At 54.6% G+C, this 13344-nt stretch overlaps 1 protein-coding gene across 1 annotated transcript; it reads left to right on the plus strand.

The window, feature by feature from the left end:
- Positions 1–3284: 3284 nt before the first annotated feature.
- On the plus strand, positions 3285–7999 carry CABP2 (calcium binding protein 2). Its single transcript, XM_061162383.1, has 7 exons — positions 3285–3341; positions 3831–4019; positions 4595–4625; positions 5453–5587; positions 6263–6372; positions 6473–6620; positions 7751–7999. The coding sequence occupies exons 1-7, from the start codon at positions 3285–3287 to the stop codon at positions 7774–7776; spliced, it is 696 nt and encodes a 231-aa protein (XP_061018366.1). The 3' UTR covers positions 7777–7999.
- Positions 8000–13344: the final 5345 nt, after the last annotated feature.

The raw sequence follows: 13344 nt of genomic DNA on the forward strand, positions 1-13344 counted from the left end.
CATGAAGGCTTTGCTACTTCATTGAAAATGCTTCCAGCCCACATACCCTGACCAGTGATAGTCCCCACTTCTTTGGCTTATACTTTGGGACACATTTCTCAACACTTCCCCACCTTCTTAGGAGGTTATTTGGACATGGATTCTTTCATCTCATGTGACATCCACAGTTTTTTGAGCCCTTTCAATATGCCAGGAACCTGATTGGTCTTTTCTCATTTAATTTTCACAAAGGCAGCATGAGGCAAATACTAGGTCAACCCCTACTTTCCAGATAAGAAAACTTTCTTACCATGGAACTTACTTTCCATAAGGAAAGTAAGAGTCAGAGAGGTGAAATACCTTGCGTAGGGTCACACAGCAAATGCAGGGGGATCCCAGGCCTGCAGGTCCATTCTAAGACCATGCAGAAAACAGAATTCTCTGAGGGATGTTTGCAGTCCCGCTGGGGATGCTGTGCACGCCTGGCCTCTGGGAGGAGCTATGACTCAGGGTGCAGAGGGACTGAAGGATGCTGAAGCCGAGCCTTCAAATGGTCAACGTGAATGGTCACAATGAGCCACCATTGACCACCAGCCAGCATCCACTTGCCTCTCAACCCTGGCCTTTGCTCAGATTCACTCAGGGCTTTGTGGAGGCCGTTCCCTCTGCCTGCAAGTCCACCCACCCCTCTTCATGCGGTCACTCCCTTCATTCCTCTGGTCTCGGCTCACAGGTCACTTCCCAGCCCCTATCGCAGCAAGGTCCCCACGTTCCTCCTCTGACAGCCGGCCAGGCCCTTCCCTGTGCTCACCCCTCCACAGCCTCTCTGGGTTTGCTGAAGGTGCAAACCAGGTGGGAGGGTCCAGAAAGGCACACAGCAGGGGCTCCACAAACATTTGCTGAAATCGAGTCTCCCGGGAGTCTTCTCCTACCTCTTGGAGCCTTTGCAGGGGGTTACAAGCCCTTCCTCCCTCCTGAGGGCCTCCACCCACAGACCCTGCTGGATTCCAGTGCCTTGGAACACCCCATGTTCACAGCTGGTCCCTGCTGGGACCCTGGGACTTGCCCAGGTAAACATCAGTGGGCAATGCCTAGAGTGCTGCCCATCTGCCCATCTCCCCCTTGATGCCTTCCTGATGCCCGGGTCCATGCCCCAAAGCTCTTGGAGACTGTCTCTCGGCCATTTTCTGAATTAGATGTGCCTGAAAACAGGGCCCTCAGAGCAGACGGGGTCTGTCGTGTTGGCCTGGGGCTGGATCCCGGCAGACCTCGGGTGTTTGCAAAAGAAATACATGAATGGATGGCCATGTTGTGGCCAAGAGAGGCCAGCACCACCAGCTCAGGTGGCAGGTTCTTGGTGAGATCTGGTTCCCTTGGACAAAGACCGGTGCGGGGGGCAGGTGAATAAATCATGAGGGGCCCGGAGCAGGGCCGGGGCAGGACAACTGACCTCATTCTGGGAGGTGAGGAGCCAGCAGCTGGGCGGTAAGTGGGCTGGGGGGCAAAACCTGGAGGGAGGGGCGCACAAGAGGCCTCTGCAGGCTGCCTGGCCCACCCCCACCCTTCTCCCTGAGAAGCAGGAAGTTGGAGGTTGGCACAGGTTAGGTGGGAGGTGCGGGCGGAAGTGGGGAGGTGGACAAGTGCAGAGATACCCCAGGGCTCTGGGTGAGGGAAAGAGGGGCAGATCTGGTATGGGGCTTAGGGGGATGGTCTTTCCAGAGTCCAGGAGCCATCCTGGGAGAGGGCATCTATGGAGAACAGGAAGAGCAAGAATGCACAGACAGAAAGAGGGACAGACCGATGTGGGAAAGAGTCTCACCCAACAAAGGGAGGAAACTGACAAAGAGATGGGCACGGGCAGGCAGAGGGACCCACGGGGACACCACTGGGCAGATGTCAGCAGGGGGCAGGGGGCGGAGCGAGAGCTGCAGGTGAGACAGACACAGAGAGACCCCCAGGGCAGAGGGGCCAGGGAGGGGCAGAGAGCAAAACAGACTCAGAGGGGAGGGGCAGATGGGCAGATGGGCAGAGAGGCCGCTGTGACGCAAGGAGCCTTGGGCATGGTCTGTGGCAGCCTGAATGTGGCGGGTGGCAAGGCAGGGTTTCAGGGAGGGGCTGTGCGAGGGGTCCAGGGAGCTAGGAAAGACAGGGTGCTTGGAGGGTCTGGGGCCCACCAGCCCCTGAAGCCGGAATCAGGAAGAAGAGTAGCAGGGACCCTGCGGGGACCACACCCGCAGCTGCCCACAAAGCCACCCTCCCGCAGGCCCTGGGAATGTGGAGTGGGGCAGTGCCCCTCAGAAGGCAGGAGGTGCCAAGCGCTCGTCTCCATGGCCCTTCCCCGGGGCCCGGCAGATGGCAGCCTCCCCACGGGGGACCCCACCCCCTCCGAGGGCACTCCAGGGCCTAGCAGGGCCCCTGACAGCCCAGCAGCCACCAGGCGGCGGGCACTCCTCCGGGAACTGGAGGCTCAGGTGCAGGCCGCCTACGGGCAGGTAAAGGGGACCGGGGTGTGGGGTCATCCTCAGCTGAGGGCACCGTGGGGGAACAGTGAGGACCCCACAGCTTAGCTGGGGCCCCATCAGACAAACCCAGGGCTGAACCCAAGGAGGGGAGCTCAGACACGCACGCTGATGGAGGGGCCAGCAGCCACTCAGCTACCCAGAGGGAGGCTGGCATCCCCACCCCCACCTCTGCCATCACTGAGCCCTATTTCCAGCCCACGGAGCCCAGAGTCAGCTGTCCCTGGGTCCTCGCCCAAGTAGCAGGGCTGGAACAGGGCCAGGCTGGGGTGCCGAGGGCAGGCAGGCTGGGCGGATGCTCTGAGGTGACAGCAGGGGTCCAGCAGGGAGGGGCAGGTACTTCCTGGGTCTGCCATTCCCGGGAGAGATGACCCAGCTCATCCCGGCAATCAAGGCACTTGGCTTCCTCCTCCAAGTTCCAGGCCCTGCTTCTGAAGACATTAAATCTCTCCAGATTGGGCTGGGGGGAGAGGATGCTGGAGAGGGAGTGTCTGCAAGACCCTCAGGAGTGAGCATGGGGAGGCTGTGCCTTCCAGGGGGGGCCTTGTGCCCCGAGTGGCCCCCCCTCACCAGCAGAGATGCTCAGAGATAATCCCGGATTAGGACCCAAGCCCCTGTGCCCCGGGCTCCCCGCCTGCCCACCCGCCCGCGATCTTCCCCACAAAACCCTCGGAAAATCCCCTGCAGTGATCCCAGACTCTCACTGGGAGCAGCTGGGGGCCGGTGGGAGCCCACAGCATCCTCTGAGGCCCAGCCCTGGGCTGCCCCCGGGACTCCAGGCCTGGCATGGTTCAAGGGCCCATGGGAAACTGTGCCAAGCGGCCCCGGCACCGGGGGCCTAAGGTAGGAGGGTTAAGGGGGAGAAGCCAAAGCCGGGAGGCTGGGCTGGACCCTGAAAGGGTCTGATGGGGTGGGCAGGGCCCGACTGGGGTCACAAGTGGGCAAAGCAGGGGGATGGAGGGGTTGGCACCCACCACAGTCGACCAAGATCTTCCCTGGCAGACCCCAGACTCTGACCCATCCTGGTCTTGGCTCCTGCAGACCTCTGGGTCTCCCCCTGCCAAGCTCTTCAGGCCCCCCCCACCCCGGCTGCCCATCCAACTGCCCCCTTCCTGCTGCTGCCCCTGCCCTCTGGAGTGACCATGGCCCTGTGCCTTGCCCCTTTTCTGGGCCTCGATTTGCCCCACTGAACAGTAAGGGAGTGGCCCCTTCTAGTAGAGAGTGTTGATGGTGAGGTTCCACTGTCCTGTGCTGGGTTCTAATGACGGGAGAGGCTGGCAAGTGAGGGTGGAGAGGCGTCACTGCCCCAGCTCATGGCTGGCTCTGCTGCAGGACCGCTGGCAGTGGCCTGGCTCCCCACCAGGGGGATCTCGCCATGGCCTGGGCCCCAGCCCCAGCCCCAGCCCCAGTCCCGAGGAGCCAGGGGCCCCGGGGCCTGGCGTCCAGGGCTACTCCGTGCTCACCAGCGTGGTGGGGCCTGCCTGCATCTTCCTGCGGCCCAGCATCGCCGCCACCCAGCTCGTATGTACGGCCACCACCTGCCTGCCTCTGGCCCCCGCCCTTGCCCCCAGGTTTTGCCTCTCCTTGAGCGCGGGGAGAGGACTGAGTGGGGGTCTCACAGCAAAGGCTCGCGGATCTAGGGACGTGGGGGACAGAGAGGCGTGGAGAAGCAGACATAAGATCAAAACAGGGGGGGCCTGGAGAAACAGGCCAGGAAAGAGAGGAGAGTGGGGCAGAGAGCGACTCGGAGAAACGGCAGAGACAGGAGCCACCAAGGGGACGGGCAGGGAGGGGACAGGGCCCCCAAAGAGGAAGAGAGAGAACCAGAGAGACATGGTGACCCCGAGGCCCCCATGGCCAAGCCCGAGGGTCTGCCCAACCCCAGCTCCACCTCTGGCTAATGGAGCTCCAGGAGGCGGGGCACAGGGGACAGGGAAGGGGGCCCAGATGCCCAGCCCATCAGCAGGAATGGTGGGAGGACAGGAGTGCCTGCATGTTGTGCGGGCTGGGTGGGGGGCCCCAGAGAACAAGAATGAGGAGGAGCTGGTACCTGGGGGGTTGTCCAGGGAATTCTTAACCCCTCTGTCTCCCCTCAGGACCGGGAGCTGCGGCCTGAGGAGATTGAAGGTAAAGGGTTGGGAACAGAATGAGACTTTCCGGGTTGGGGGCACTGGGTGGGGGTCTGAGCAGTCTCCAGGAGGAACTGGGAGCAAGCAGGCTGCAGGGGATCTGAGCAGGAAGACGGGGACCAGAAGGAGCAGGGCGGGGTTGAGAGAATCCCCAGCCATCAGTTTCCTGGTTCTATTTTCCCTGCGGGACACGGTCTCCTTTAATTCATCCAGCGAACACTTCCTGGGTGCCCACTGTGGGCCTGGCACAGTTCTGAGTACTGGGAAACGTGGCCAACCAGACAGATCTGGCCTGTGTCCTCTGGAGAGAGACGTCAACAGGTCAATTGCCAGTACAAATGGTGCTACGTGCTCTCAAGGAAGTGATCAAAGGAGCCAGAGGGGACTGAGTTGAGAGGGAAGACCTCCTTGAATAGGTGGCATAAAGACCAAGAATGTTCCAGAATGTGAGCTCCATGAGGTCAAGGATTGTTTTTCCCGCTTTCTTTCTCACCTCCTTCACTCTCTCCTTTCTCTCCTTCCTCTCTTCCTTCCTTCCTTTCTTTCTCCCTCTTTTTTCCCCTCCCTCTGTCTTTCTCTCCTTCATCTTTTTCTTTCTTCACTGCCACATCCCCAGTACCTAAAGCAGCGCTTGGCACAGAGCAGATGTCCCTTAAATATTTGCAGAGTGAATGAAAGGAATAGCATATACAAAGGCCCTGGGGTAGCAAAAGAGAAACGGCTGTTTAGAGAGCACGGACATGACTGGACCAAGGTGAGAAGGTCTAATCCAGGCTGGGGTCCCAGGGGACATGCAGAAAGGACTGACCCCGCCCTGCCTGGCAGAGCTGCAGGCCGCCTTCCAGGAGTTTGACCGAGACCGGGACGGCTACATCGGCTACCGGGAGCTGGGGGCCTGCATGCGGACGCTGGGCTACATGCCCACCGAGATGGAGCTCATCGAGATCTCCCAGCAAATCAGTATGTGCCTGAGACCTGTCCCACCCCCCGTTCTCCAGAGGCCATGGCCACGGTCAGGGCAGCCGGGCAGCCCAGGGAACCGAGGTGTCTACACAGGTTGGCTCCCAGAACCCGGGACTTTGGTCATTCTCACGGCAAGCTCTCTGCCTCCAGAGAATCTCACCATCCCCCGTGAGGCGGGTGGGTCAAGGGCCAGCAGGCCCACTTTTTGGTGAGGGAACAGTCTCCGCTAGTGGTAAAGAAACTGCCTACCAATGGAGCAGACTTAAGAGACCAGGGTTCAAACCCTAGGCTGGGAAGATCCTCTAGAGAAGAAAATAGCAACCCACTCCAGTACTCTTGTCTGGGAAATCCCTTGGATAGAGGAGACTGGCGGGCTGCAGTCCATGGGGTCACAAAGAGTCGGACACAACTGAAGCGACTTAGCACGAAGTCACAGTCTCTGAAAGGTTCCCGTGACTTGTTTAAGGTCACACAGCCGAGTCACTGGAGCCAGGAATTGAGCCCAACTGAGCTCTTCAGGAAAATTAAGGGAAGCCAGCCTAGGAGACCCAGAGGGAGGGAAAGGCCCATTCAGTGGGGCGGGGAGAGGGACACAGGCCAGGAGGGTGGAGGAGGCCAGGGCTGGGCAGGGGTCTCTAATGGTTTCGGGTCTCTTACGGGCGTGGCCCCCAGGTGGCGGGAAGGTGGATTTTGAAGACTTTGTGGAGCTGATGGGCCCCAAGCTGCTGGCGGAGACCGCGGACATGATCGGTGTCCGGGAGCTGCGGGACGCCTTCCGGGAGGTGGGGTCCCCGGGGCCGGCGGGGGCGGGGCCTGCGTGTCTGCGGTGAGGGAGGGGCCGCGCTAATTAATGACTCGGTCCGTGACCCGGTGTCGCCGCAGTTCGACACCAACGGGGACGGCTGCATCAGCTTGGGTGAGCTCCGGGCGGCCCTGAAGGCCCTGCTGGGAGAGCGGCTCAGCCAGCGGGAGGTGGACGAGATCCTCCGCGACATTGACCTCAACGGGGACGGCCTGGTGGACTTCGAAGGTACCGCCCACCGCTCCCCTATGCTCAGCACCGCAGACCCTGCGCGAGTTTTCACAGAGGAAGAGCCGCAAGGCTCTGCGCTAAGCACACCTACGTCCTCTCCCAGCTAACCATCGGGAGAACCTAGGAGGAAGCTACGCTTAACCCCATAAGGAGGACAAAGTCTTAGGGAGGAGAAAGTTCTTAGGGAAGCGAGGGTGCTTAGCAAAAGAAGTGGATGGAGCCAGCATCTAGATCCAGGAAGCCTACCCATTCCCAACAGAGGGAAAACAAGGATTAAATAATAAAAGGAAGCCAAGGAAAGTAAAGTCTTCCCTCATAGCTCAGCTGGTAAAGAATCCGCCCGCAGTGCAGCTAACCCCAGTTTGATTCCTGGAGTCGGGAAGATCTGCTGGAGAAGGGAAAGGCTACCCACTCCAGTGTACTTGGGCTTCCCTTGTGGCTCAGCTGGTAAAGAATCCGCTCGCAATGTGAGAGACCTGGGTTGGATCCCTGGGTTGGGAAAAATCCCCTGGAAAAGGGAAAGGCTACCCATTCCAGTAATCTGGCCTGGAGAATTCCATGGACTGTATAGTCCATGGGCTCGCAAAGAGCCAAACATAACTGAGCGACTTTCACTTTCACTTTCAAGGAAAGTCAGGGCTTCCTTGGTCACTCAGATGGTAAAGAATCTGCCTGCAATGCAGGAGACCAAGGTTCAATCCCTGGGTCAGGAAGATCCCCTGAAGAAGGCAATGGCTACCCACTCCAGTATTCTTCCCTGGAGAATTCCATGGACAGAGGAGTCTGGTGGGTTACAGTTCATAGGGTCGCAAAGAGTCAGACACGACTGAGTGACTAAAGACACACAAGGAAAGTCAGTGTGTAGAAATTCTCCAAGGTAGGCTCAGATGTGTTCCCAAGCTTCCTAGCAGTTAAAGCAAAGAGGAAAGTAGGTTCAGTTACAAGATTTTTTTCCCCCCATAAGACAAAGCCCCTCTTCCTGGCCTATTCTCCACCAAATTCAGGGGACTCCATTGCAGGCCCTGCCCTTGGCCACACTCCCTCCCACCTCGAAGCCAGTATCTTCGCCTCACTCTGGGGGGTCGAGGTCCAGAGAGCAGACTGAAATGTTGGCTTTGTCCTGGCAGAGTTTGTGCGAATGATGTCTCGCTGAGCCTGCACAGAAGCTGGAAGCAGCAGACAGAACTTGGGACCAGAGCCACTGCCTGCCAGTGTGTTCCTGGAGCCCCGCACCTCCAGCTGGGACCCCTCTCCCTCTCCTCCCTGCCCGCACCTGTGTGCACAGCCCTTGCCTGCAACACCCCCACCCCACTCCTCCACCGAGCCCCCGAGCCCAGCTCTGTCTCTCTGACAATAAAGCATCTTCGAGCTGGGGACACAGCTTCCACTGCTCATTCGTTCATCCTGCAGGTATCCGGCCCCCAAAGTGAAGTCCTCTCGATTGTGAACTTTGGGTGGGTAAGGGGCCCTCCCTAATCCTGCAGCCAGCCCAGAGCAAGTATTGAGAAATGTTCCCGGATGAGTAAACCCAACCTGCTTCTCCCAGAGCTGGGTGCATAGTGACCCCTCACCCTGTGAAGGGCTCCTGCTGGATCCAGGGTTACAACCGAGGACCACAGGCCTAAGGGCTTCTCCCAAGCTCCATCCCATTTCCTCTTAGAGGGGCGCAGCTCAGAGCTCCCTGCAAGAAAATACTTGCTGGTGGGCTGCAGGGAGTGAGGGAGCTGACAGGCCCCTTCAGGGTATGATCTCAGCCTTTGGGCACACACCTCGCTCTTCCCGGGAGCCTGCAGCCACTGACCGAGCACACAGCTGGTCTCTGTTCCAAGCTCCCCTCTAGGTTAGCTGAGGTGTGGTCAGGTCAGCCTCGAATCAGCGACTCTCTGCCCAGTCCTTCTTCATCAGACTTCCTCTTTTTGACGTTCCTAACTTCATCTTGGTGTCTGCCTCCCAGGGAAACCAAATGACACAGCTCCTCACTCCAGCCCTGCCATGGTCGTCATTTTCCATATCGAGAGACCCGGGAGGCCGGGTCTCAACGACGTGCGGAGTTCTCCCAGCTCTACCGCCCTCTTCCTGCTCCTGGCCGTGCAGCATGTGCTGCCAGATTTTTCTTCCTAAAATGCCATTTGTGTTTTGTCACATTCCTATCCAGAAACTGGCCATGGTCCCCCATTGCCTCCTGGGCAGGTCCGGCCCCTGTTGTTGGTGCTGGAAGGCTCCATGAGGTTGAGAAACTGGCATACAGTCACACACATTAGGAAGAAGCATCAGGGGACTTCAGCCAGGCCTGGGGACTATACAGTCACAGTGCCAACCGGAAAGGGCACCTTCAGGCCGGAGTGGAGCCCCGGACAGGCCAAGGCCTCTTCTAGCCCTGCATGACCAGCCGCCGTTCCCACCTGCTGGGAGGAAGGATGAACTTGACCTCTAGGCCCAGAAGGGGGAGGAGCTTTCAGTGTCTGTGCCTGGTCTCACCACCTCTACTGCCAACAAGATGGCCTTGAGACAGAGCAGGCGGGCAGCCACCAGCGCCTCGCTCAGTCCGGAGCCTGGACACCGAGGTGCCAGGGCTGGCTGCAGCAGCCTCAGCACCACTTGCCTGGCAGATCACAATTAATCCTTAATCCCCAATTAGGTGATCTCTCCTGCCAGTCTGGCAGGCTTGGGGATGAGGGGGGAGTTGCAGCTTGTCTGGGAGCCATGGTCCACCCTCCCTCCTCCTACCCTCACAGATGGCATTGCTGCCCGAGAAGAAGTCTGTCCCCTCTGCAGGGGCTGAGGAGAATGATGGACATGGGCCAGGGGAAGAGCAGACCCTGCTCAAGGTCAGCCTCCCACTGGCCCCAGCTTGGCAGGTGCTATGGTTGGAAGCGGGGAGGGGGGATGGTTGGTGGGGAGATTTTAATTGGCTGCCATGTGTCTGCTGGCATCAGAAGTGCCCACAGCTCCCCCAAACCCCCCATATGCCCTCCCACCCCAAAAACGCTCTTAGCCCAGAAGTTCCAAGCAGACACAGGAGCAGGGACCAGGGCTGGAAGGACCAATAAGCAGGCGGCATCTATGTGGGGCCGAGAACCCCCTCCCCCGCCTAAAGGAGGCACCTGCCCTCCAGCTCTGCTGACTGCTGCCAGTTGGAATAGGCTAGAGCTACAGGGTCTCCTGGTTTTCCAGGAGAAGCTGTCAGTTGAGATTTTTACGTTAAGTCCACTTGATATATTTATTTATTTTTAATTTTGGCTGCACTGGGTCTTTGCAGCGGCATGTGGGGGCATCTCTTTGCAGAGCACAGGCTCTAGAGCTTGCAGGTTCAGTAGCTGCAGTGCTCAGGCTTGGTTGCCCTGCAGCGTGTGGGATCTTTGTTCCCGACCAGGGATCAAGCATATGTCCCTTGCACTGGAAGGTGGATTCTCAACCTCTGGACCACCAGAGCAGTCTCAGTTTCAGGCTTTAAATAGTTGGGGTATAATGTATGTTCAGTAACATGGATGAATGTATAGCTCAGTGAACTTTTGCATGCACATGCAGCCAGGTAGCCATCACCCGATAACGATATTAATCCACTTATTTTAGAGTAGTTCCCAGTTTGCAGAATTATATTGAAGACAGGACAGGGAGCTCCTGAATACCTCACATCCAGTTTCTCCCATGTGTTAGTCAAGGCTCTCCAGAGAAACAGAACCAATAGGAGATGTGACTGTGTAAAGATATTTATTATTAAGGAATTGGCTCGGGCAATTATGGGTACTGAGCCATCCCCAGATCTGCAGTCAGCAAGCTAGTGATATGGGAGACCTGGTGATACAGTTCCAGTCTGAGCCCAAAGTCCTGAAAACCAGAAAAGTCAGTGTTGGAAGTTCCAGTCTGAGTCCTGCTCAAAGGTCAGGCAGGCAAAACTCCCCACTTACTCAGCCCTTTTGTTCCGTTCAGATCTTCAGCCCACACTGGGAAGAGCCATTTGCTTTGCTTAGTACTCAGATTCAATGCATCTCATTCAGACGCTCCCTCAAGACACTCCAAAATAATGTTGGACCTATGGCCTGGGCACCCCGTGATCTAGTCAGGTCAACACACAGAATGAACCATGATACTCTAGTAACATCTTATATTAGAATGGTACCTCTGTCACTGCTCATGAACTAATGAAGTGAAGTGAAAGTTGCTCAGTCAACACACAGAATGAACCATGATACTCTAGTAACATCTTATATTAGAATGGTACCTCTGTCACTGTTCATGAACTAATGAAGTGAAGTGAAAGTTGCTCAGTCATGTCTGACTCTTTGAGACCCCACAGTCTCCAGGCCAGGATACTGGAGTGGGTAGCTATTCCCTTCTTCAGGGGATCTTCCCAACCCAGGGATCGAACCTGGATCTCCCACATTACACGTAGATTCTTTATGGTCTGTGCCACCAGGGAAGCCCAATGAACTAATAGTGATGCATTATTATTAAAGACCACATTTTATTCAGATTTCATCACTTCTTCCCTTGTTCTGTTTCAGAGTGCCTTCCAGGACACCATGTTACACTAAACATCATGTGTTTTTAGGGTTCTCTTGGTTGTGATGGTTTTACAGAATTTTCTTTTTTAATTATCTTGTCAGTTTTAAGGAATACCAGTCAGGTATTTTATAGAATGTCCCTAAACTGCGACATTTGTTTGTTTTTATGACAGTTAGAATGGGGTTCTTGGGACTTCCCTGGTGGTCCAGTGGCTAAGACTCTGAGCTCCCAATGCAGGGGGCCAGGGTTCAATTGCCTTGGTCAGGGAACTAGATTCCACATGCCTCAACGAAGACTCAGCACAGCCAAATAAATATTTAAAAAAGAATGGGGTTCTCATCCCAGCATATGAAGGGCCTATACTATCAACATGACATCATTATTGATTTTGATCTTGATCACTTTGCTTAGAGCAGTGTTTCTGTTGGGTTTCTGCACTGTAAAATTACTCATTTCATTTTCTCTCTCCTGTTACATACAATCCTGTTAAAGGTCGATTTGTCTCTTCTCCATTTATTTATTTGCTCACTCTTTTTTATATCAATATGGACTCATATTTATTTTATACAAGTTATAATCCAGTACTATTTTATTAATTTTCTTGCTCAAATTTTATTAATTTTCTTGTTCCACCTTCGGCCATTGAGAGCTCTTTCATTTGGCTCCTGTGCCCCACTGACATACCCCCATCACTGTAGGGGCTTGGGTTTGGGAGTTTTGAGTGTTGTTTTAGCATTTTCTTACTTTCAGGCATTACTAGCTGCTCCAGAATTATCTTGCCTATTTCTGGTCCCAGTCCTAGAGTCAGCCATTTCTCCAGGGAACTCTGCTTCATTTTATTGGAGAATGGTATTTGAAATCAAGATCCGGATGTTAAGTTGCTTCTAGGCACTCTAAGCTAATAGAATGAGGATATATATATATTTACACTACCGTGAATATAAAAAATTTTAAATATTTCTGCATATAACCAACTATATTTATATCAAGCTAAACATGAGTTCCTATTATCTCCAACTCTAGTCCATTACCACATGGATCATTCTAGCCTCCTCATCCTCCTTACTTACCTGTAACTTCTCATTCCAACATTGAGAATTGTTAGCTCATACTCCCATGGGAAACCACTTCATCAGCTAGGGTGCAGTGCTTTTTGTCTTTGTTCTTATGGACTCCACTCATTTCTAATTTCCGGATTATGCTTTATCTATTCAATTTTACCCCTCACCAACTCCTGGCAACCAATACTGTGTTTACCTTCTGTATAAGTCTTCCTTTTCCAGAATGTCATATCATTGGAATCATACTGCATGTGTCTTTTTCAGACTGACTTCTTTCACTTAGCAATACGTCTGTGTCTTTTTGTAGGTAGATAATTTCCTTCTATTGCTGAATAAGAGTCCATTGTATAAAAACATCAGTTTCTTTGTTGACTCACCTGTTGAAAGCCACCTCTACTGGGAAGACTTCTGTGATGTCACAAGGCTGGATCCTTACTCTGAATTCCAAAGGAATTGTCCCTCTGGAATTCCTTGTCCCAGGAATCCATACTGTCTTACTCTATTGTGTGGCTTTACTTCCCTGTCTGTCTCTCTTTGAGACTAGGATCTCCTTGAGGACAGAAACCATGACTAGTTCATTTCCATCAGTGTCCAGCACAAGACCTGAGGTGGAGGATGGAGTGAGAAAATGTTTGTTGAATGAATAAACAATGTCCTGGGGATGAGAAAAATTTACAGAGCTGGGGGCGGGGAGGGGCACGAGATTTTAAGGAGGAGTCTCGGGAAAAGGGTTAATGTTTGGAGGAGAGTCTAAGATCCAGGGTTGTGAGAAATGAGATTTGAGGGGAGGGATCTGAGTGGAGATATGTATAGGGAAAAGGAAAATGAAACAGTAAACATTTTATGAATATGCATTTAATCCCCACAACAACCCTATGAGTCCCTTGGACTGCAAAGAAATCCAACCAGTCCATCCTAAAGGAAATCAGTCCTGAATATTCATTGGCAGGACTGATGCTGAAGCTGAAACTCCAATACTTTGGCCACCTGATTCGAAGAACTGACTCATTGGAAAAGACCCTGATGCTGGGGAAGATTGAAGACAGAGGGAGAAGGGGACGACAGAGGATGAGATAGTTGGATGGCATCACCGACTTAATGAACATGAGTTTGAGTAAACTCTGGGAGTTGGCGATGTATCAGGGAGGCCTGGC

This window comes from Dama dama, chromosome 2 (assembly GCF_033118175.1).
Source record: "Dama dama isolate Ldn47 chromosome 2, ASM3311817v1, whole genome shotgun sequence".
Taxonomy (NCBI): domain Eukaryota; kingdom Metazoa; phylum Chordata; class Mammalia; order Artiodactyla; family Cervidae; genus Dama; species Dama dama.